This window comes from Melospiza melodia, chromosome 2 (genome assembly GCF_035770615.1).
Source record: "Melospiza melodia melodia isolate bMelMel2 chromosome 2, bMelMel2.pri, whole genome shotgun sequence".
NCBI classification, from domain to species: domain Eukaryota; kingdom Metazoa; phylum Chordata; class Aves; order Passeriformes; family Passerellidae; genus Melospiza; species Melospiza melodia.
The window spans coordinates 109,499,190-109,525,824 of NC_086195.1; the positions used below are offsets into that span (position 1 = coordinate 109,499,190).

A 26,635-nucleotide genomic window follows, 5' to 3' on the forward strand; every position below is an offset into this window, starting at 1 on the left:
ACTCTCTTGTCCTCAAACAGGTGGCACATACCTTGCAGGGTCAAAGTCCAACCACCAGGCGCTTCTGGCAACATTCCAGGATTTCCGAGCCCCCCAAGGGTTGTCTCGGTAACTCTGGACATCCGGAGTGATGTGCTGAGTTCCCACACTCCCAAATAATATTTTGTGATTGAAGTGCAAGTTGAGAAATCCTAGTTCAGCTTATTCTAGCGAGGGTGTCTCTACATCAAAACTACAGGATCTTTGAGGAGGAAGAATTTTATTCTTCAGTTAATATAACTTTCAGGTGTTTAAGAGGTTACAAATCTCAGATTTCTCTTTAGTACTTTGGGTCAATGAAATATTAAGAATTAATTCTTCACTGATACATTTTTGTAAGAATATCTTGAGAACATGTCTTTTTAAATGGAACTAGATTATAGTATAAAATTTAGGGTAATAGAAAAAATATGGATAGGATTCACTGAACTGGGTGTGGGTTTCAGCCTGAGCCTCTCATTTTTTGCATGAAAACCTTAATAAATAAGTTATGATATGAAAGAAAGTAAGTGATATCTGTTCTTCTATTGACAGAGTTTTAACATAGGGTGAGGCATGTAAAAGCTTGATTTCTGAGCTGTATCTTCTTTCCTAGGGCTGTGTTTGTAAAAAAATCTTTGCCTCTTGGGGACATTTGCCTCTTGGGGTGGATGTCCCTTCCCTGGAATTGTTCAAGTCCAGGTCGGGTAGGGTTCTGAGCAACTTGTTCTGGTGAAAGGTGTCACTGCCCATGGCAGGACTGGAACTAACTGATCTGTGAGGTCCCTCCCAGCCCAAACTATTCTATGATTCTGTGATTAGGGGGTTATTTTTTTTCCAGGCTGGAGCATGAGCGTTGGCAGCCCCTGGTATTGCACTGTAGTGCACCAGCTCACATTAGAACTGCTCTGCTTTCTTTGCAATTTATGGAGCGGTATAGCCCGGCCCTGCCTGCAAAAGAACACTACAGTAAAAGAAAAAAATCAAATTTCATTATATGTGGTGGATTGAAGCTCTATTATTAGAAACACAACTGTATTTTACTAACATTTATACTGTGCATATCCAGTTGATTGTATGTAAAAGTCTTGACCTGAACAACTTCTAGGACTGTAAATTATTACACATTCAATTTTTGAAAGATATAAAGAGAAATGGGAACACTGAACTCTTGAAAATAAACCTCAGACTTAACATTTTTATATATTGTGTCTTATATTTTATCAAAGGCATTCTATATTTTTTGACATTAATACTTGATCTCTTAGTGATTCCTGTTTCTACATGAATTTACATTACAAAACTATGCAGAAATGAACACATTGCAGTAATGAAATCTGTGTCAGGTTAAGTACAATATATAAGTTTTACTAGCATTTGAAAGAAAATTTAGACTGCATCTGTCATATATTATCTCCAGAGAAGTTAGGACATGCAGATATGTAATTGGATTATAAGAAATTGAAGAACACCCAAAGTGCCTTGCAAAGAGTATATCATATTTATGCTTGGCTTCAACAATGACTTTTTTTTTTGTATGAAAGTTTTTAGTGGTAGAAATTCATACTTCTAATAAAATGAAAAATGTATAACTGCATTGAACAGGAGTTTGCAGTATTTCCCCAATTAGATGCTCTGTATGAGAGAAAATAAAATACAATAAATATGGCTCATCTCAAAGGAATTCAATATATTTTTGTATTTCTTTAGAATGCTGATTCATCTATTTCTGATGTTGGATTGTTGGCACACTTTGTGTGAAATATTTTTGATACAAAGAAAAGAACTGAAAGCTTACTGTCACTGTGCTAAAAATGCATAAAAACTTGTCATAACAATTTCTATTAAGTGTAAGGAAAATGAATTTAACAAATAGCTTTTTAATTTACTCTCAAAAATTTTAAAATAGTTTCTCTGTACTTTTGAAACAGTAGGAAGACTGACATCAAATGGCTGACATTTATTTTCTTTCCTTCCTTGCTGATTCATCCCTCCACCTGACTTTCAAGGACGAAATTATCACACCCTCCTGAAAGGACTTAGTCTCCTATCACTTCATGGCTACAGTTTTTGAAGTTAATTTCTAAGGTTTCTAATTTTCACTTTGCTGTTTTAAATGTCTGCCTCCTCCCTCCATTTTCTGCAGGAAAGCAGTTTGTGCCACAATGAGCTTTTAGCGAAAGAATCCACACAGAAAAAAATTTAACCTTCTTTGGAATATGTGGCACCATATTATGCTCTTCCAAAATCAGTAATGCAGATGTCCATACATCCCTGCATGATTTGTTTTAGGGTGAGGTCAGGCTTTTGGATGTTCTTGTTTCTTTCCATTGACTCTAAAAGCTCTAGTGACTCTGAAAGGTAACTAGTGCCACATAAATAGCCTGGAGGTGTTTAAGTTGAATACAAATGTGAGGGGAAAATAAAAAGTAAACTTGCACAAGTTTTTTTGTTGTTGGTTTGGTTGCAGTTGTTTGGCAGGCCAGTTGGTTGGTGGGTTGGGATTTTTTGCAAAACCATGTATCAGCAAAGAATCTGACTTTTGACTTCAACAAACATCTTACAGATAACTTTAGGCTGAGATGAATTACCCACTGGACTTGCCTGTCTTTCTGCAGAGACAGATGCCTAAGTTTAGATTTCTAGAGCTACATGAAGTGAGTCCCACCCTAAGAGCTGAAAAGATGTGTAAGCAGTTTCTCTGACTTGTGGGATCCCTCAGCCCTCACCTTATTCATTAGTCTAAGCTTACCCTTGGACATCTCTTAAGAGCTCAGATAATGTATTTCCAAGATGGTAGTTCTTGTAAATGTTACCCATTTTCTTCTTGTTTTAGGTGTTTTTTTAATAACCAGCTACATGAGGATTTCTGAGTTCTAAATAAGAGGAACATGCATTAGATTTGTGTGTTAATGAATAGTCTTGCTGGATTGAGCCTGTTTTTATGCACTGTTCATGGAGATTTTAGGGTTTCTATTGATATCTTCCCTGTAGGGATGAGAGAAGATGGGTGACTATGAAACAAACACACAATGGCAATATTTAATAACTGTGAGCACGTGTGCTAACGCAATACAATGCACTGATGAAAAAGTACTCTGATTTCCACAGTAATCAAAACTGTCTGTAATCTATGCAATATTCATTTCACTTTAAAAAGAAAATGGTCCTTTTATGTCTTCAGATAACCTAAACAATAAAATAGTTATTAAAATGGAAATCCTGAGTTTGCATGTGCATATAAAAGGACTCAGAAAAGACAGACTAATATACCTGGAAATTTTGTGTGTGCTAGCTATAGGAATATGTGTGACTTTATAAATATTTATACATGGTTCAAAGCCATCTGTCAACAATTAAAATATATGTCACGTTTAATAACATAGTCTGCATAGATTAGGATTACTATAATTAGACTTTTGTGCACATATTACAGCTGCAAAATGTATGAGCCAGGCTTTCTCAGGAATTTCAAAAAAGGCTTCTTCTATTTTATAATATTCTCCATGGTACTTGATTGCATCTGAATAAGTAATGCTGCAGAGAAATAGCATAGGCAGCTACTTGAACTTGAAGCTAGCTTTTCTGAGAAAAGTTGTAATCTTATCACACATACAAAGACCCAATGGGATCTAAAGAATTGTTCTAGCAAATCTTTCTGAGAAGACTCTGATTGTAAATGGTTCACTTCTTTATGCACCGAGAAACCTGTTCTCAAGTAATGTACATGTCTGCTCCTCGACCACTTTCATATTTCAAGGATGCCTTAATTCTCTTGAAGATTTTGAAAAACAGGCATGATGCATTTTGACAAGACTAGGCAATGGGAACTATTTTATGAATAGTTTGGAGGCAAAGAAGATTTAAAAACACAGTCCTTCATATATTGTAAGTCTCAATTTATGCAAAGCAGCCTTACTACACGAATATAACCAGAGAAGTGTAGTTATACAGAAATCATGAAAAGAAATGACAACTTGAGAATGGGGACAAGGAGCAAATTCTGTGGCAGGAAGGCCTTGTTTTAACCTCATTAAGAATTCACTTGTATTCTGGAGAGTGCTGGCACACAATCTCAGTGACTGGAGAACTTTCAGTGTAAGACTTAAGTGTGGCATAAATTATGTAATAGAGTTTATACTGGCATTCTGTCTGAAGGATATATTCTGAAAATTAAAAGAGTATGTATTGGACCTTAAGAAAAACTTGGTAAATAATGCAGAAGATTCTGGATCCATGTTTTTTCTGTGGCAATCTCTTATTCTAGGATGGGGCCAAACAAAGTCACAGATAAGGAGTGGAGGTATGCTTTTGTGATTGATACTTGGTCTAACTAATATAAGGAGATTCCTGGCTATAAGTTATATCAGTTATATTAAGGTTCTGCATAATATCTTTTGTATTGCAGGGGAGGGGGTAGGAGAGATGGGACATGACAATATATTTGCATAGAGAATCCCTCCCCACAAAAGCTGTTCCACAGAAAACATTGCTATGGTCCATTATGAGAGAAATGAATACTGAAGGATTTTGTTTCATACTGAGTTCTGCATTAAATTTTATAGGTGTCTACTGTCATATCATATTCTAGATCAATTTAGAATGCTCTGATTTAAGGGAAAAGTACATATGCAGCTGCTGAAGAGGGAAATCTATTTTTAATGTTTCAATTTTTTGAGTATATGGGACCATTTTTCGCTTGCATTATCTACAGAGCAATGCCTAATGCAAAAGTAAAAGCTTCCTTCTATTTTATATTTGTATTTAATTTCCTTTCAATTGTTGCTAGAAGCATACTAGTTTTATGAAGTCACACAATATTGGCTTTGCTGTCAGCTTAATCTTCATGAATTTTACGCAGCAGATGTTGCTTTTCCTCACTCACTCCAGTCCACTGATGGGAGGGCTAGAAATGTCACCAAGCAGAAGAGAAAAGTAGCTTTATCATGCTGCTGCTGGATAAAGGAAAGCAGTGTGTCAGTCAGCACTGCTGGTGGGTCCCCTCCACTGACTGCTGAATTCTCTGAAATCAGTTCACTGGATAAATCATCAAATTATTCACTCACAATAGGGTAGCAAAAGAAATGTACCTCTAACAGTATAGGCACAATTTTGCTCATGATGGCATCACAGATTATTTCAATGCAGCTTTTCCTATAATGTCTTCTGAATGGCCCTCCAGAAGAAATGTCAAGTAGCATATTCTTATAAAGTGAAAAGTGTTCCAGAAGGTCCTTCTTCTAAATGGCTCAATATTATGCCCTTTCACTTGCAGATCTGTGAAGTATAAGAAGAAATCAAAACCTGAAATAGCCTGTCTGTGATTTTCGTTATCTATCATGAAGCTTAATTTACTTCAGCTCTAACATCAAACTTCTGTTTCCACTGATAATGAGAAGAAACTAGGGTTTACAGATTATTAACTGTTAAGTAAAAAGCTGTGTCAAGGGAGTAAAACAAAGCTTATGTCTTAGTTTTGTAGCCATAAGCTCCAAATTGCCACAGACTGGAAATATACAGGTGGAAAATTGATGTATTATAGATAATTTGCTGTAGAACCCATTTATAGCTTATTGTTCAGTAGCAATTTAATAAAAACATGTTGAACCACGGAACAAACTTTATTCTTAAAAAATAAAATTAAACATTTACATTTTGCTAATGCCATGATTTTTATGTCCAAGTAACAGCCAGACTAATAACAGATTGATGTTACCATCAGTACAAATCAGTGCATGATAATGAGCTAATGATCGTGTACTCATGTCCGTAATGTCTGCATATATTAATCTTGCAGGTTGGTGAATTCTCTTCTGTGGGGGTATTAGTTGTTGGGTTTTTTTGGATTTGGATTGAAGGTATTTGAGATAATAATTTATGTTTGAATTTAATTGTTTATTATTTTTTTATTAGTAAAATAGTTTTACTATTGTGAGTTTGGTAGTTTTTCATTAGAAGGCACAAAATGGTTAATCTTTTGTTACAAGGTTTTTTAAGACTAAACTTTTTAATTAAGAATGGACACTTAGATTATTTTCTTTTTTAACTCAATAACTGGTTTCAAAGCTTGCAATGCAGACTTTTCTGCTTAATTACAAAATGCTGCTCAAATTTATGAGAAGAATCATGAAGAAGAAACTTAGGATGACACTTTGTGTTTTCTATTTTATTTCTATTTACAACATATAAAAAAACTTAAAACTTAACTTTTTTACCAAGTGATAAACTTACAGTACTCTCTATAATTTATTTCACACTTTTTTGGATTCTAGTCTATCTTGAAGTCTAGGAAATGTTCTCTATGAATGAGGGTCAAAGTCAGTGCTCCCCTGGGGGTCAGGGTTACTTCAGAGCAGACAGAGAAATATTCCTGGTGCCCTGGGTTTCCACACTCTTCTGTTGCACAGCTTCACTGGTATGTGTTGGTTTCCTATTTTATTTGAAAAACTGCATCCTGCGTAATGATAGTCATGAGGTTATTGAAACTGGCTGTAATTCTGGTTAATTCTGCATATGTTTTTCCAAGTTCTAGCTGGTATCACTGAAAATGTTTGGTTTGAAACTTTCTTTGAGAAAATTTGATTCTTAAGTTGTAATCAGCATTTTTCCTCACAAATAATTTGATTATTTTTGCTGTTTAAATAGAGAGGGAACATACAGAAAAACAGTGAATTTTATATCTATAGGATTTAGATAGATGGTTAGTATCCCACTGTGCTTTTATCCAGTTGTGCATTGTTGTGCTATGAGCTGTGTTGTTACCAAACAAACAAAAATTGCACTGCCTGGCTAAAAGAATTAAGAATCCTCTTGATAAACATTTTTTAGTTATTTCTTTTCTATATTATTTTCTTTTCTGGAATCTTTGGATTCCAGCCTTTGCTTAGCTGAATAACTCCCAGCTTTAACTAGGATTATGGTTCAATTGCATGTGCTCAGATGCCTGGAACCATTCCAGCTGCTCGATGTTCCTTGGCCTCCAGCAGTTGCTTGATGTCTTCTGCAAATTCTCTATCACTCCTGTCTCTCTACACCAGATACTCTAGGTCATATCAAAAAGCACTAAACAATGATCTTCACAAAACTGAATCAAACTTCTAACTACTGAGGACTTTAGACACTTCACTTACATAAAAACATGTCAATTTTTTGACATCTACACTCAGGTATATGATTCTGAAGCCCAACCCCACCCAAAATCCTGGCTCTGTTTGTTCAAATGAGTTTTATCTGATCACAGTGTGCCATGTTATTTAAATCAATCCTTCTTTTTTTTTTGGTTATACCTCATTAATCACTCATTAAAGCACTCGATATTAAGCTGTCTAGTGATTCACATATTCTGTTCTGGAAGGACATAATTTCACTCTACTATTAGGACCAAAGAAAACTGTCTAATATATGTCATATATGTCTCTCTATATCATCCCTTGCCAAGGAAGAAAGGTCCAAAAATTCAGATAAGGAGAAGGTAAAGGATAAAGTTATTTGAAAATTATATGAAAAATTATTTGTAATATCTACTGGAAGGGGTTATAACCAATAACCTTCAAATAACTAAGAGGAAACAGATGAACAGAAAAGAATAGTGACAAAAAAACCAAACAAGCATATGCATGGATGAGTGAAACAGGCAAAGAATATTAGTCTCTAAACATTAATCATATAAAATGTGACTTTTTTCTGTTACTTCAGCTGCTAGCCAGAAATAAGAGTACCTTCTATGGTTCTGGGGTTTAGTTTTGCTCTCATTTGTTATCTCAGAAATGTCTAACTCTTTCTAACTAATTTTCTTAATTTTCTGAGGCTGATTTAAACCTGCAGTGAAATGTTAGCAAGACATGCATTTTTATGGATGGAAATACGTAAATATTTTTAAACAAATCAAGTTGATAGTGTGCATAACTGTGGTGGCAGGGATTGCACCAAGGGATAAGAGCCAAGCTTTTGCTCTTGTACTCACTCAGATCCAGTAACAACTGGAAAGAAAAGTAATTTTTCACGACAGAACTCAAGTGAGAACCTGAGTTGGTGGGTTTGATGTAAAATGCAATCCCAGATACAAAGCAAGATTTCTATACATAAAAAATTGGGAAAAGGGTATTTGTGAATGGACAATTCCATTTAGGAGCTGTATCTATATTACTCAGTAAAAGGAGGAAAAAGGGTGAGAGCACACTGCTCCACATCTCCAGTGATTACAAAGAGCCTCTTAATAAGTGGCTTAGGGAGGACTGGTTGGTGAACAGATGTAAGTTAGAAAGACTGAGAATTCAGTGTCTATCACTGTACCTTATTGCCTGGTTCTCTTTTATTTGGCACTGTGGACATCCCAAAAAAACGGCAGAATAACCATATACAGGCTGCCTACTCAGAACAGTCTGTAGACTATTCTAAGGCTCAAATTGGGGTCAAGCATTTTTTTTTGGAGAGTGCTAGTTAGGTCAATTCAACTTTGTGATGGTCAGGAAGCATGCTAGGGATGGAATAAAATGTACAGTGTGTGCTTGTGCTTGAACCCATAGTCCCACTGTGAGGAATTGTACCTTCAATGAAAATTGCTAGTCATTGCTACCTGATTTAGCAATTAGCTTTCTTTGAAAATTTTGTTCTCTTACTAAGTGGTTTTGAATGCTACATGAATAACTACTGAGAAGGATTTTGAAGTAGTTGTGTAATAACAAGCTGGGGTGATTTTTATTTTTGCTATTCAGGCAGCAACTGATTTGATCCTGAGGTAGTAAAGGTATGTCAAGAAAGCACAAAGAGTAGGTTGAAGGTGTGTTGTGCAGTGCTGGTGCTCAGCCACCTTTCTAATTTTTGCAGCTCAGTAAGCAGAATGAATGTCTATTTCTTTCTTTGCTCAGCTGAGTTAGCTTAGACTCGAGAGAAGTATTGTGTTACTTCCATCAGAAATTCAGGCTACTGGTGATTTTATGGAGAAGAATGAGTTTTCAGGCTTGAAACATAGAGTTGTAGCTCTGGATCTAGGCAGGAAACAGTGGGTTTGACATAGCAATGTATACATTGCTTGTACTTGGTATCATCTCAAAGGTATAAAGGTTATAGCTGATTAGAAATCTCATCCTCTCTGAGAAAATATTATCAAAAATAAAGAAAAGAGGTGATGTACTTATGTACTTCATACAAAAATACATATTTTTGTGTGAAGTACATAACTACATAATTTTTTTAATAATTTTTTTTTCAATTAAAAAAAATCCCCACAGGGCACTCACTATTCATAAGGGACTATGAATTCTCGTACTAGTGATCTAAATACCAGTCTCCAATATAAGCTGGATTTCTAATTTGGAATGCATAGTTTTGTTAAGGAAATGAAACCCTACAGATATGTAATGATAAGCAGAGGTAAAAAAAATAGCAGTTTTTTCCTCTCATTTGAAAGAGTTCAAGGAAGCAAGACTTCTAGAAATAATTCTTCTGGATTTGACTTGATTAGCTAAATTGGATTCACTGCTGAGCTCCTTTAAGATACCCTCCAAAAGTACTTATGATGTGCACATAAATGAAAGAGAGGAAATTCTGTGACTGAGCTTAGTTCACACTGAACTGCAAGAGAGCATCAAGATATTTTCATTGAAATACAATACAATAAAATGTATAGACAATGCATATTTCCCATTAAGGTCTATGATGTAGAATAAGTGAATAGGATACTAGATTTTTGAATCACATCAGTTTCAATCATGTAAACATTTTATTGCAAAAATTTTATTGCCTTTCAATGTTCATCATTCATTAGACATTGTCCTTGTTTCAGAAGGGATAGAGTTAATTTTCTCCCTAGCAGCTGGTATTATGCTGTATTTTGGATTTAGGGCAAGAATAATGTTAATAATACAGTAACATTTTAATTGCTATTGAGCAGTGCTTACTCTGTCAAGGACTTTTTGTCTTCTCTTGCTGCCCTGCCAGCGAGCAGGGCTGGAGGTGTGCAAGAAGATGGGCCCAAATGATCCAAGAGTTATCCCTTACCATACAAAATTACACTAAGAATGTAAACTGGGGAGAGCTGGCTGGTGATCCACTGGTAAGGTCATCAGTCACTGGGTGGTGAGAAATTCCATTGTGCATCGCTTGTTTTGTACATTCTTTCATCACCCTCACCATTATTATTTGCCATTCCTTTTATGTCCTACTACACTTTTTTTATCCGAACCCATAAGTTTTACCATTTTCCTGATTTTCTCCTCATCCCACTGAGGAGGAGTGAGTGAATGGCTGTCTGGTGTTCCTGCCGAGATGAACAACAGGGATTAAATCACTTGTAACTTCCTGTTAAGCAGAAAAATACAAAACAGAGTACACTCTTGCCATTTTGGATTTACTTATATGAATTTATACATTTTTGAGAGGTAGAAGGGACTATTTCAGTTTTTTACTTTAACCTCACACATACCATGTCCTTGAACTTCTGAATTAATTCATGTTTTAAGACCAAAGTCTATGTGAACCAGGAAAAAAAACAACCAACCAACCAAACAAACAAACAAAAAAAAAACAACAAAACCCCCCCAAAAGTCTTAATAAACCAAACCAAACTAAAGAATCCCCCTTACCCCAACTGTTGATTATTACTATTAATTACTGAATTTTTTTTTATATAGATCAATCTGAATGTTTTTAAATGTATGATTCCTGTAGCATAGATTTTTTTTTATTCACTTTGAATGTTTAAATAAAAAAAAAAGAAATTTATTTGCCATTATGCTTTGGCCTGCCAAATCTGTTAAATCTCTATTTGCCATATAGGCACTTGCAAGGCTTATAAGGCTGGTTAAATCTTGAGATCAAAGGTTTTCTGAGTGTAGGAAAGGATGAGCTCTGTGGCTAAAACAAAAGGATTTTTGGTTCCATTTTAATCACTGTAATGGAATTCACTTCTGGGCCATCCTTTCTGAACAAAGACAATGAGAATGGGATTTAGGAGTAATATAACATCCCTAATCTGACTTAGTATTCCTATTTATGTCCCCAAAGATATCCCATTAAAATCTTTGGCTAGAACACTGCTCTGAGTAATTCATATTCCACTGGCTACACAGGACACCCACAATTAATTTACGAAACAGAATATTTTGTCTTTAATATGCATGTAATACAATATTTAGACTTGCAAATTTACTTTTGTCTGTATTTTATTGTAGTACGTATTTTAAAATTCACTCAATTGCCTCACTTGCCAGATGAGATTTTCTAAGTTTGTCACTTCTTTTTGTTATTTAGTAGTTCTCCAGTTCCCGTGGCAATAAGAGATGTATCATTACCACTTGGTTTTTCATTTTGCTTTGCAGATCATCAATAAAAGTCTCAAATAATCTTGAAATATTACAAGGCCCTATAGGATTGTACAATAATCATACATCCTTAGTGATAATTTTCCTAATTATGCTTATACTCTGAGATTTGTTGAGAAGCTTCAACAACCCTCATAAGATGCCTCTGTAGCTGCTGAAAGCAGTTCATTTTCTTACTGAAATGTTACAGAGCAGAGTCATATATTTACAGAACCTTGCAAGTACTTTAATACAACAATGTAACTTCTGTAATGCAAATATTTCCATTCTAAAATGTGAAATGTCACAAATTTTATTAATGGTTCTTTTTGGTATTATAACCTTGTTCAGAATTGCTTTTGGGTCAAAGAAAGCATTTCACTAAGCCATCAGTACTGGTCCTGAGAGGTATTTTGGCAACTGAGCACTAAAAGATCTAAGGGGGAGGCCAGACTTCCCAAAGCTATGCAGGAAAGCTGTGAAGCTGAAGACTCCCAAGGACCTTTTAGTTGATTTATACCAAATCATTCCCCCATGCACATATACCATAGTAGTGGTGCACAAATTTTCTGGGAAAATAAAACACCACTAGCAGAGGAAATGCTTTTAATACCAAAGTCTTAGTTCAAGAAACTTCCATCAACATTAAGAACCAGCAAATCTAGAATATTGGTGTATCTACTGCAGTCTCAGAACAGAGGTGAATTAACCCTTGCCACTCATTCAAATAAACACAGTTGCCAAGAATATTTGCTGCCTCTTTAATTGAAATTGAAAGACAATGATGTGTGATTCAGTTCATGGCGTTTGTGGTTTCAGGGTTTTTGAGACAAAAAATTTGATACAATGGAATAAGTTTTAGACAAAAGAAGAAAAGAAACTATTACACTACGACACAGCAGGAAAACAGTCATTGTACTTTTTGGAGGGGCAGATAGTATACAGCTAATAACCCTCCTCATTCAGCTGGAAGACCCAGGAAGTATATACAACAGAATTTTCCAGTTAGAACATGTACTTATTTTCCTCTCAAAGAATAGCTTTATAAAAAGTGCAGCAGAAGAGAACAATTCTTCTAAACAACTTTTATCTTTATTTATAATGTGAATCAATTTAGCTTTGAAGCACTACATGGATTTCTGTTTAATAAAGAATTTATACTAGATCCAAGTCTTGCTTAGTAGAGGACTAGCACTGAGACTTGTGAACTTATATGGAAACAAAATTTCTTCTTGTACATTTAAGGAGACTGAATTGAGAATAACAAAGTCCAAATAACAAATGAGCTTAATCATTATTTAATTTCTACTATTTCAAGCATAGTGAAAAGTTTGAAAAAAGTTAGTGTACTTTTTCAATACTGGACCTACCTTTAAAGCAATTAAGTGGGATCATCTGTATTTTTAGGTTTCTAGTCATAAGTCAATAATGCATAATAATAAGAAAAAAAAGGAAGAAAAAGACAGGAAAGAGAAATAACTAAGTATGCTGAAATTTAAAGATGCAACAAAATATAAAACCTTACTAAGCCAATATATTTGTAAGACTGAGACAGAGATATAGAGGAGGATGCATGTTCTCTGGCTGAAAAAAATGTGTGTTTACATATATATATATATATATATATATATATATAAACACACACAGATAGGTGTATATATATATATGTATATATATATATACAAACACTAGATATATATTGTATATATGGTATATATGTATATGGCATATTGTAGAAAATTTGCCAACACATTTTGTTTGAAAAACTGTCTGTCTTGCTGGCAGTTCCTGCCCATGTTTATGCCACAGATCTCAGGAATAGAGTACCTTATCACACAACTGGCCCTGGGAATGTGTCACAATATGAATTGGGGTGAAAAAGTAGTGTGTTTTTTAACTGAGTGTAGTTCATTAAATAGTCTGTGTTTTGGTTCAATAAATACTATTTTTTAGAAATTGGCACGGCTTACACAATGAGCAGGGAGCAGAGCAGCAGTACCAAGGATCTTTTTTTCCTCTTAGCTAAGTAGTTTGTCTTTCAGGTAGCATATAAATGTCTAATAAAACTTTTGAATTAAAAGTGCTGCATAAATTGGCTCTGCTAATTCAGTGGTGAGAGGCATTCTCCTGTTCTTACACAGAGGAGCAAGTGGATTTTATGGAAGCATTGAGATTTATCTGAACGATCTCATTGCAGTAGTGATTAAAATATTTTTTGTTGGGCACTGTACAGCACTTAAGAGATCCTTGTCTGGGAAGTGATTCCATAAGCTGAAAATAAACTCAGTATGTAGGTTGAACATATGAACCCAGTATCTTGTTAAACAACAAAGCAAACACATTTTTGGAGTTATAAAACAACTGAGTCTGTTTCTAACTAATTAATATCTTCCTAAAGAGAAAATACTATCTGATTATTAAATTAAAGAATCTGAGACAGTGAGGTTTTGGCCAGTGTAAAGAAGTCTTCCTAGATTGAAGCATGAGTAATGTACAAACCTGTACAAACTGGCATTTTGGATGAGATGAGGTTATAAGAATTATTAACATTTGTAAGAACCTGGGTTTTTATAGGTGATGGTGTTCATATATATCTGACAGATAAACTGAAATGAATCTGAATGGGGAAGAAGGCACTTTGTGTGTATATGACAGTTGTACCACCTCGTATTTAAATACGGTATGACAGCACTTGTACATTTGATAAATGAGAGAGATTAACATTATTCAGATAACTGCTCAGCACTGCTCAACAGAGTGGAGAAATGTTTAAACAGATCTCTATTGTTTTCTTATAAAAAATGCAGATATCATTGCAATCTCTACAGTGAGAAATAAAAAGGAGTCAGAGAACAATCTTATTTACTGGAACTGAATAATCTACACTGCTTAGGCCAGTACCAGCTACCCCTTTGTTTTATTTTACCTCACTTTTATTAGTTCAACCCAAGTAATACCTGGATGTCCTTTGGAAACAGTTGTCTCCATGCTAGCCCTGCCTCTGAATGTACTAGTTTGGTCTGCTGTCCCTTGGTCAGGCATTTGATATCATCCCAACAATTTTTTTTTTCAGCTTCTACTACATTTCTGTATGACACACTCAGAGCAGAAAAGGGTGTTTTGGATTCACCAATATGGAACTGCAACACAGCTCTCACACTATTTCAGATATTTCAAATGCGATAAATTCACATAAAACAATAAATGTATCTTAAGTGTCAGTAGACGCCACATGGGCCTTTAAAAGATCCAGATCCAGCTGTTAAGCAGCACAGATGCTGTCTGCTCCAAGTGGGTCTATAAGAAAGGGGCAACAAACATTTTAGTGGGGTCTGTTGTGGTAGAAATAAGGGCAATAGTTTTAAACTGAAGGAGGTTTGATTTAGACCACATATAATGAAGAAGTTTTTTGTAGTGAGGGTGGCGAGATGCTGAAACAAGTTTCCCAGGAAAGCAGTAGATGACCCAGCCCTGGAAAGATTTAAAATCAGGTTGGGTTGGGGCTCTGAACAACCTGATCTAGTTGAAGATGTCCTTGCTCATTGCAGGGGAATTTGCACCAGATGGCCTTTAAAGGTCTCTTCCAACCCATACTTTTCTGTGATTCTATGTACTTAACCACTCCACTTGGCCTCTGGGCAAGAAATTGGTGATTTTCTTATATAGTGATAAAGACAATTTGTGGGTTTAAAATTAAAACAAAACAATACATCTCCAAATGCCACTCTTTCAAATCTATCTGTAAGTCAGTGTTAAAGAAAAAAAATTTAAAAATTCAGAATTCTCATTCTGTTGATCCTGAAATTTCCTTTTCAAATCAGGTAATTACTAGGGACTTATGTGAAATTTTTGGTACTCTCTGAAGCTCTCCACATATACTGCTAACTTGCATACTATATCTTGTCTTCAGCTGTTGCAGGGCAAATCATTTCCAAAATATGACAAATGGGATCTCCAACAAACAGGCAGTGGTGGAGGTGTAGATGAACAAATCAGTGGGGATTGTGATGATGAAGATGGTTGTGGAGGATCTGGAAGTGGAGAATTCAAAAGAGTCCTGAAAATAACAGACCGTAAGTCCACGATTCTGTTTCTTTCATGCATTTTAAGAGTGAATTGGTATGTTTTCCACTAATACATGCCACTATGTTATCTCAGAAAATATGTGAAAAGTTGCCTGTGTAGTGCTGCAAGATTTACAGGAAAAGGCCTACGATTATAGGATTTCTGTGAGCACAGTATCAATGAGTATCAGTTTTATCATAACACATGTTAAAATACACTTGGCCCAATATAGACTTAACACAGTATTTTAGTCAAATAATAGGTATAAAGTGGCATGTCCCTCTGAGTTATTACATTAACGTAAGAGATTTGGCAGTTAAAAAGAGAAACTGAACTAATTTTTGATGGAACTGTGGCAAACCATGAGGTTTAGGGCAGGTAGCTCACATTTGTAATAATTCTCATTAAAAATCCTGTGGCTATGCACTTGATAGGCATAGAACTCTAACCACAAGCAAAGTAAGTTACTACTGCTCTGAATCAGGACATTTTTCAGCACATATGATTTCTCTTCTTATTTCTCTTTGAGTGTAGAAATATAGGCAGAGATGGTGGCAATGGATAAATATTTTCATCTAAACTCCATTTCTCCATTTTGAATTATTTTTTCTGCATTTTGTGTTATCTGTACTCACTGAATTTGAGGGTGTTGCATGTTTTCAGGCTTAGATGTGAAATCCAGGTTCTTTTTGACTTGACAGTAAAGAGGCAATTAAAAATGTGGCTGTAGAGATCATGTAGTTTCCCATTTCTTTTTGAACTGCTGGAAAAATGTGACAGAACATTCTGGGGTATGCCTTAACAATTCAGTTTGAAACCAGCCTAAGATCTTCTTGCACTGACACTTAATCTATACATTTTCAAGTCCTACTAAAAGTCTAGATGGGATTTTGAGCAATATCTAAAAAAGTTTGGACACTTACTTCCTTAGAGTGCCCTTGGAGGTTTAACTTTAGAGAAAGAAGTTAGGAGTTCAAATATTTAAAACCAGATGTTCTTTGTAATACTGCATATATATCTATTTGATAATGACACACTGTGGTATTGAAGTACTGTAAAATGGTCTTAGAATGTGACTAGAGCTATTAAGAAAGTATTAAATGAAAAAAGAATTTCAAGAACAGTATATTTCATTTCACTCTCTTCTACTGCATTAGAATTTTCTTAATATTGATATATTTAGTGCAATCTTTTCAAAATGTCAAAATTATAATTAGCCTTCTGTCAGGGTCCGTCCTAATGGACAGATGACCTGATGGTTTGTAGGAATGATCTCAGAGTGCAAAATACCAACACGGTACAAGGGGGTTTGCAGTGATAATCAAAACAAATGCAGTTTTATTGAAATAACTACAGCAAAAATGCGATAGAGGGATTAAGGGAGAGAAAAAGATAGAGAAAGAGAGAGAGAGAGAGAGCGAATATAGCTACCAACGCAGAGACGAAGTCCTTTGGTCCAGTCCAGCCGAGGGTCCACCTGCTACGCTGGGGAGATCTCAAAGGCTCTGGCTAACTCAGAGGTTTTTATTACTGAAAACTGTGAGGGGGGGGGGGGGGAAACAGATACAATAGGGAACAGATGTAACAGGTAGTGTATGTTCTCAGCAGTAAATGAGCTTGATAGATGTAACAGGTAGTCTGTGTTCTCAGCAGTAAATGAGAGCCATTGTTTTCTTGCTCCAGTGGTCACAACCTGCAGGCAAACACCTCTCTTTGGTCAGCTTGCCTCCCCACACACCTCCCCCGGGCTGGGGGTTTCAGTCCCAATCCTTGGAAGGAGCAGAGGGGCCTTTTAGGAGTTTCATGTCTCAGTCCTTGATGGAGAAACTTCTTCCATCTCAGTCTGTCTGTCACGGTGGTTGTAAAACAGGTGAGGGTCTTCTGTGGGAGACCACCTGAAACTCAGGAGAAATCCAGCCAGGCCGAGAGGTGGGACAGCTTCCAGAGCTGCTACTGTGGCAAATGGGGCATGGTGCCCTCTTCTTAGCATACAGCAAACACTCCTGTGAAAACAATAGCTCTACACTGAGCTTTCAGGTCTCAGGGCCCATGGCGTGTGACTTTCTCCTTCAGAGCCAGATATAGATGGGGGGGGTCTTCTCTTCAGTGGTCTCCCAAGGACGATCGTGAGGCAGATGAGGGAAAATTCGGACAGACTCTCACACCTTCATATCCTCTTTATCCTACATCTTCTAAATTGCCAGAATTAGAAGCTGTGTGCTAGGCATAGTGAAATTTACATGAATTCTGTTTCATTTGAACATTTTCTAAGATATTATAGAACAAAAATATGAACCCATAATTTTTGATATTTTGACTTGTGCATAAATCTTGAGCTACTAATACCTCCCTTGAGCTACTAGTACCTCCCATGAAATCACAACTTCTCATGTTGTGATTTCATGGATTTAAGCTGGCATGAATTCCTTTTTTGGAATTCAACTTAAAAGTTGTCTTTAATGTGTACCAGAAAGAGTCCTACTTTGTTCTGAGGCATCAGGTATGGGCTGTCCAACAGAACAGTTAAAACATTCAATTTTGTAGAATTTTATTACAATATAGATCAAGATTTTTTTTCAGAAATCACTTGTGTCTTTAAGTATATGTTAAAGTGTATGTTTAAGATAAATGAAACAGGTGCTTGAAAAATTATTCTATTGCATCACTGATATATGAGTAGGACTTTGGGAATTTAAAGTTAGATTTAAAGTGGGAACCAATACATTTTAGTAAGAAAACAAAATTGTCTTCTCAAGATTTAAAATTTTATGTGAGGAACTAGAGTTGAAAAAAAAATAAACATAATTAGAATTTAGGCTTATAGTTTTAACATCTATACATATACTTATGTTGAAAAAATGTACGTATGTACATATGCACTTATGTGCATATACTTATGATGAAAAAAATATATACATAATAAGAATTTAGGGTTATATTTTTAACATCTATGCATATACTTATGCAACATATATAATTTTGTGTAATTTTCTTAGCTTTGGGTGACTGGTATCAATTAAAAGCATAGTTTTTAAACAGAAGAGATAGAATCACTATGATGACATTGCTTACAGCTACTTGAAAAGTATGTCTGAATTTCAGGCAAGCGTACAAGTTGACCACAGTAATTTTGATCCTCAGCACTACCTTTTCTACAGAGTCATAAAGTCAGTATTATTTTTCCTTATCAAAAAACTTCCTGCATTTGTTTATTTCTGGACAACTTTGCTTTCTCTCATAACCAGCCAGGAAAGAAAGGGGGATTGCTATGTATTTTTTTTTCCATAGTTGAATCTAGAAGTCCTAGCCATAGCCCAAGCTCTCTTGGTAGCTTCTGCAGACATTTTCACCAAGGAGATAATCCTGTGTGCAACAAATCAATGATCTTAATAAGCTATTAAAGTATGATACAGAACCAGCCTCCCTTATTACATTGCTGTGTATAAAAATAAAGACACATCCACCTTTTTTTTTGATGCTATGTCATTGCCTTTTGGATGTGTGCCTGATACTCAAGCCCAGAAGGAACAGAGAGGAAGGGAAGGGATATACTTTTGCCAAACAAACTTTTACCAATTTTATGTGTACATGTAGCTTGTGAAGTGGAAGATTACCTGTTTCCACATTCAGTGTTAGAGATGTAAGAATTTATTTCATTTGGTGCTGAAGACTGACAAATTTGTGGTGACAGCCTTTGGGCTTTAGAAGGCAAATGAAGAGATCTGGTATTTGTAATATAGAAGTAATAGCCTTGCATTACAAAAATGTTTAAAATGTGTTATATTTTGAAAAAATATATATCTTTTAAAAAATCTAGTTTTTCAAAATCTAGATTTCAAATAGTCCAATCAATGTATTATATTTAATGCTTCAAAGTGCTGCAATTGTGCTGACTGGTTTCTCTTTCAAAAGTACTTTTAAAATACGGTAAATCGTGCAGCTATTTGAAGAAATGGTACTAGAAAGGATAGTGTACTTTAAATGTATAAAATAAACAGTAGTATAAAGTCTTGACACTTCATTTGCTAGTTTTATTCTCCTCTAACCTGGGAGCTCCCACAGGACTATTTCGTGTGCCACAATGAATTACCTCTTTGAAACCCCCTGCGGAACGCAGCAGTAATAACAACAAATACTTATCACCTACATATTGATTTGAATCTGTTTTCAAATAGCTCTGTGAGGAGGGGCCAATCCCAATATCACTCCATTGAGGTTCTCAATACCATCTATCAAAATTCTCATAATACTTCTAGCAAGACCACCGATTCACTGGAAAGTGCTCTACCACTTGTCTGTCTTTCTTTGCTCATTTTAACATGCAGCACACATGTTTCTACACTGCAGCCAGAGCTCTTCTAGTGATCTCCCTGATCTCAGGGCTCACATATGCAGAAATATCGAGGATATCTTTGTGCTTAAGATATATATGGGCAAACCTTGTCTCCTACTTTTTTTTTTTTTTTAAATTTCACCCGATGCTTATCCTCTTTGAAGAAAGAAGTCTCCTAAATGTTTTATTTCTCAGGCTTCTTAACCTGTGGATTATTAATTTTTTTGTTCAAATCATGCTGGAGAGTTAAAATGCCTTGGAAAAGGCTTTATGTTGTGATCTCTATATAAATAAACCAGTCTATGTCTCTTGCCTGATGTTATACTGCATTCTCAAGTCTCAGTGTCCTTTCTCCTCTTTCTGCTCCTTCACCCACTTCACTATAGTTGCTTTTCTCATTGTTAAATCTGATTCTGGTGGCATATTCTGGGACCAAAACTACTTAAAGCTGGCAATAAAATCTCCATTATGATGTTTGCCATCTGTTAAATTCTTTTTAACTCTCATCTACATTCTGTTACCTCAGTAAAGTAAGACATCCCTTATGTCTGAGTAGGATTTCAGGTTTTATTTACACACTAGAGTATTCTTCCTAATTCCTAAATGTTAATGTGAGGTGTTATTCAGGTGTCTTTGGAAGGGCTACATGACTTCACTGTTCATAGTTCACTCAGTTCAGAACATCTCAGTTCTAATAAAAATGAATAAGAAAAAAAAAGTTCTTGCTGTGAATGCCACATTTGGTCTAAATATTGCAATAATAAATTTAACAATAACATTCTCATAGGCTGTTGTTAATTGAGAGGCTTGAAGAATCTCACCCTTCCTTTTCACATAAGGACTTATCATAATCTGAGCTCTTTTCTCTCATAGCTCTTGTCTTTTGTGGAGCTGAAAATCTTTTGAAGAGAGAGATTTATTGCAGTTAGTACATTCCCATGAAAAATTTGCATTTCCAGAATTAGTAAATACTAAGCAAGAAGATACATATTGTCAACACATATGAAGTTCAAAGATTTTTCCGTGGGCATGATCAAGTGTTGGCACAAAAATACATGATGATATAAATTATTGAAACATAAACAAAGACAAAGGATGCACGAGTTCCAAAGATTTCTACCAAAAAAAAGAAAAATTCCCCAAAACACTTTTGGGTTCTTAAGCATAGACTTTCACCAGGCAGTGAAGTTTGAACAGATAAAGTTGTCAGATGTATAACAACATGAGGCACTGTGGTGAGTTTACGGGTGCCAAGTGCCACCAAAATGCACAGCACTGTGGGGGCTGCTATGGGAAAATGAACTCCAGCTCAGCCAGAACCAACACAAGCAGTGAGAGAAAAACCAAAAGGATTGCGCTTAAAATGCCCTTGAAAAACTGAGAAAAGTTACAATACAACTTTCTTATGCAATATTTTGCAAAAAGGCGTGACCTGCATAATGATATTATGCATTTGAAAAAAGACAATATTTCAATTTTTGATTGTATTCTATTTAAAGAGTATCATCTCTCTCTCAGCACGTTGTCTCATGAATCAACATTCCTACTTTTTGAGTGATTCATTTAACCCGAGTAATGGATTGAAACTGTATTGTGAGGATGGACTGTTAATTCAAAAACAAACAAGGGGAAGGGTTATGTAAAATTTGCTGAGGGAATTTACACAGAGACTGAAATTAGGTCAAATAATATAAAAATTCATATTTTGCAGCAGTGTAACTTTTTTTGCCTTGTATTAATATGTTACATTGACATGAAGATTTTTATGACAGCAGCTATCACACACAAACAAAGCAGAACAATTTTCTTCAAAGTTTTTAAGTTATCATGAAGTGTTTAATGAGCACACTCACTGGACTAAAACAGCACATCAGAGCAGTGAAATTATTACAAACAACCTGCATTAATAACATGGGGTTATATTTGGCTAGGAATTTCCTTATAATAATATCAATAATTCTGAAGTTACCAGAAATCTGGAGTCTTTTACTACATGTATTATTTCATTGAACAAATGCATAAATATTTATAATGTGCAAATGTACAAATGTAAAAATATTTTCCCTCGCGGTTACCAGTAAAGAAACAAACTTCTGGCAAAGTGCTAATGTTTATTGCTTTCTCATCCATTCTATAATATTTCCTGATGAAACCTAATAAGATATTAGGTGTCATAGCTACTTATCAGGATTGAGAATGTCCTAAATGCTTTCTTATTTCCAAAGCAGTAGAATCAAAGTAGCCAGTGCCACTCTTACAAAAGTGCTACTGTACAGCACCTGCCTGTTCAACAAATTCTGGTTTATTACTTATTACTAGTTTTTAAAAACTTCCAAAATCCACTTCCTGCCTACGGCTTTATGCCTCCCAAACTTGAGGACAGAAGATATACTCCAGTATGTCCTTCTCTGCTCTAGATTCTCCTGTGAAGAGAGGAAAAATAAAAAGAACAAAAAAATTATATATCAAATACTATATTTACATATAAAGATTATAACTCTTCAAGAGCTCCTTTTTGGAAATATCAGAGAAATACAGAATATGGTATTGTGTGGTCAAGGTATCATGCAGGTTGTGTCTCATCTGACCTGGTGTGCTATACATCAGAATAAAGTTAATATCTTTGTGGAGATAGACACTTTATGTGGTAATGGATTAATAAAAGAGTAATTTATCAGCCTGGAGAACACTAAAGCTCCAATTAACTCCTCTCTGTGGATTTATGCATTTTCTTCTAACTTTTGACCAGCATAGACATCCTTCAGGCTATTTCCTTGAATAGAGATAGGGGAAAAAACCCCAAAATCTTGTGATCAGTCTTCCAGAGATGCAAACGCTTCAAAGCTTTCAATCAACAAGTTAGATACTTTGTAAGTAACTTGATAGAAGAATTAATACCATTTCCTTATTTCACCTAAATTTTATGCCAAAGAGCACAGAAGCAATTACAGAGGTAAAGAAAGCCAAGTACAGATACAGTCCTTGCTTAAATTGACCTGACAGTGAATGTCAAATTTCCTACTGTGGACTACAAGATTTAATTCTGAATGGTACTGTTAAGAAAGGTGGAGAGTAAAAACACCTTCTGTCTGGAAGTTTTTGTCCTACATAAGGCAAGGTTGTATTCCCTCTTTTGAAATGGGGTGGATTGTTTTGTGAGTTCCCTCATTTCCTCCTCCTCCTCTAGAGGATCTTTCAGACATATCTCGAACGCAAACCACCAGCTAGAAAAAAATTTTGAAAGGGGGAATACAAACAGACCTTTTCTTGATTGATTCATAAGGGTAAAAAAAGCCGACATTGAATTCTTTAAAATGCATCAAGAGCAATCACTAAATGCCACTTCTTCTAGCTAAGCAAGAAATGGTTAACCATAAACATTCCACAAACACAGAATAAAATGTGACTATAAATGCAAATGGTTTATGTGATACCATAGAGTTTGTGTTATTTATTGATCTAATCCCCTCAAATGAGCCAGTGGCAAACCAGTTAAGGCTAATCCTTCGAAAAGCAGCATGCTCTCCCAAGTACATTGTTTCCTAGCTCTACCTACTGTAAGCGTCTCTCTCTGGGGCAAAGACTCTTCAGTCATTTGGACAGAGCAGGAGATAATAATCAGGCAAAGTCTCTACAGCTATAGTTAAAACCATTCAGCTGGCAGAGAGACTAAAATCAGAATAACCACTGCACCAATGTCTGATCTGAATTTAGGTTTGTTTTGTTTTTCTAAAAAAACTTCTAAAGTTTTATGATTCATCCTGTTAACAGAGAAGAACTTTGAAAATTTCATCAAGGGAACAACTCTTAAAAAAATAAGTGTACCATCTTTTTTTTTCCATACTAGACAATAAAATTCCTTATCTATTCTATATTAGGTTATGGACTATTTAGTTTTGCATGTGCATCTGATATATGCAAAATCAAGTCAAAATACACTGCTAGTTTATGCAAAGTATGGTTAATAGGAAAATAATAAGGCTAATTTGCTAGGTTTGAAATTAGTTCTGATTCACTTTATTCAGAGTAGGCATCACTTCACTGACTTCATATGAATTTGTATTTTCCAGAGAGACCAAGTAATAAGTTCAGATGGAATTAAAAAGTTCTAATTGTATTTTTAAAGGCATTACCTTCTAATAATATCACTACTTCTGAACTTGGTAGAAATTTGGAGCCTTTTAATGCATGTAATATTTAATTGAACCAATTTCACTATTATATTTTAATAATTTCTGATTAGCCATTGATTATAATTAATTAAATAAATAAATATTCATTCATCATATTCAAATATTTATTTTTAATGTGTTCTTTGAAATGTGTTTCATAATAATGTATTAAGGATATGAAGAGAAAACATTTTTATAACTCTTGATCCCTGTATTCTAACCACATTTACTGTTTAATCAAATACTTCCATTAATTCAGTGGATGAGAATTTATAATGTTTTCCTTTACACAAAACAAAAATGAGCAGATCTTTTGTGGCAAAAATACATTCCTCCTAATTAATTGTATTTTAAATCAATCCCTTTCTCTAAGTAGTGATGTCTAATCCTCAAAGACATGAGAGTTTTTACTTCAAATAAGCCCTTAAAAGTCAATGCATTTTTAAAGAACAGACCTCCTGAATAGTCACTTTCATCTCCAGTTACCCTTATGACTGATTTTATTGTGCCTAGGAGATCTTTCTACAAGAAATCCTTCATAATTTTGAAGTGTTCTTTTTAAATCTGTCTATCATTTAATTTTTTTTTGGCAGAAGGAGGGGAAGAGCAGCATCTCACTCTTGATGTTCCATTTCCCATACTACCTGTGATAGCTTTTATTATCCAACCATGGATGATTCTTTTACTCTTCTGGTTTACTTCTACTCTATTGACCAAAAGCCTCAAAATGAGTTGTCCTTTATTCACTACTTCAAGTTTACAGTAAAAATGCTACTTGTAACCATCCAAAATCTAAACATGAATATTGGAGGCAGCTATAGGCTACTGTGTATTTCATTTCTTTCCTTAGTAGGCAATCCTCCTTTAATAACGATAGACACAGAGACGGGATTTTTTTGTCATAAGCTAAAATATTTAGACTGGTTTTATAATCACTATAAAGGAATTAACATGTATCACTGAAAATGAGTAAGCACATGAGGACACAGTTCATTAGGCCTACATTAAGCATGCCTGTTGAGAATTGTGCCCTACAATCCTTGTTTCTCTCAACTGTCTGTAAAGGGACAAGCTTTAGTACCTTCAGTACAGATACCTCAAGTTAGAAAAGGCCTTCCCAAAGTTAGCTTCTTTTGAATTCACTCTGGTTCTGATTCAATATTGATTTTTACTTTTAGATAAGGGTTAAATATCTTTAAATGTACTTCACAGTCTTATTGTCAGTATCACTAATGACTTCTTGCAATAAAAAATAGAGGGGTACTTGCAAATACAACTAATAAGATCTGTAAAACAGAATTCATGTTGTCTCAAAGCTCTAGTTTGCTGGGAGAAGAAATCATTCCTATTCTCCATCATCTGTGATGTAGAAAGTGGGTAGTGGTGAAAAAACAATTGGGAATGTCTGTAAATACCATGATGTGTTTTGTTATCAAACTGTCTTGGTATCTTTTTTACCTGTTTCTCCTTTTAGATTTTGAACAAAAAAATAAATGTAAAAATATAACAACACAAAACTTTCATAGCCATTACATGAATAAGAAATTACTTCACTGAATCAAAAAGGAATTGTAAAACACTTTTAAAATATACTTATGAAAGAATCTGTCCTTTTTCAAAGTTGTGAATGATTTCAGACTGTTATATTTCTATTTCTTAAACAGACTGTAACCATGATAAATGTCACACTTGGATTTACTCAAAGGTGATTTATAGTCAAAGGTAGCTCTTCGGCCTGTCATGCATCTCCAGGCTTTATTATATTCTTTTAGAAAATCAAAGTGTGTGTGATATCCTGAGAGTTCCCTTTGCAACCTGTGCAGAGATTTAAATTAGATTAGTTTCATATTTGTGTCTTCCACTATTAATGATTATAACTCCAATGCCTTGACTAATCTACTTCTCAGTAATTCATGCTCAAACCATTTGCTAACTTTTAAATAAAAGAGAATCAATTAATTTTTGTTTGATACAGAAGCTTAGCACTATCTTTTTTTTTTTTTCCCCAAGAAACAATCTAAGGGAGATACAAGCCTAAGAAAGATCTAGATCTTAAAATCTGCAAAACTTGTGTGAACATATACATATACATATATATATATACACATATACACACACTTATAAAAATCATCAGAAGTTCCCTAAAAAAGAGTGAAACTATTCAAAATACTCAGTTATGACCTCTATTCTGTAAAATAATGTATTTGGAAGACAGCAAGTGGACTTTTCTTTTTCTTTTGTTATTTTGAAGAGAAGCAGTGAGGTATAATTCCAATCTGGTTCAGGATTGTGATGTCTCATTTCTACAAGCAGTCTAATAATAGGCACTAGTACTGATATTAAGTTTCCAGAATTAAATGTATGGAAAAGGTTTTTGCAAGGCTGTGTGGAAAAGATTTTGCAAGGCAAAACATTATAGCAGATACCCAAGTGGAGAGGTGGGACTCTGTTGCTTAGACAAGCTGTCATTTCAGCAGATCATTTCAGGAGTCCATTTCTGTATGTTGTCACTGGTTTATTTTGATTGTATGAACTCTTTTTCCAGTCCCTATGGCAGAAGCTAGCTCAGATTGATTGCTCTAGATACCTACATTTAGATAATTTAAACTGGACATAAATTCCAGTTGTTGGGTTTTCACAGGTTGGCTAACAAGAACAACTTTCCCAGATATTGGCCAGTAGCAGTGAGGTTAGACATGCTTAACTTTAGTTATTTTCCCTATTTAAAGCCCCATTAGGCAGACACT

At 34.9% G+C, this 26,635-nt stretch overlaps 1 protein-coding gene across 11 annotated transcripts in view; it reads left to right on the forward strand.

The window, feature by feature from the left end:
* Positions 1 to 26,635, forward strand: part of GPC5 (glypican 5) — a 596,960-nt gene that overhangs the window by 295,544 nt on the left and 274,781 nt on the right. For all 11 annotated transcript variants that reach the window (XM_063149526.1, XM_063149523.1, XM_063149528.1 and 8 more), the window contains one exon: positions 15,229 to 15,391. In XM_063149526.1, coding sequence (XP_063005596.1) covers positions 15,229 to 15,391 — 163 coding nt within the window. The remainder of the gene's footprint in view (positions 1 to 15,228; positions 15,392 to 26,635) is intronic.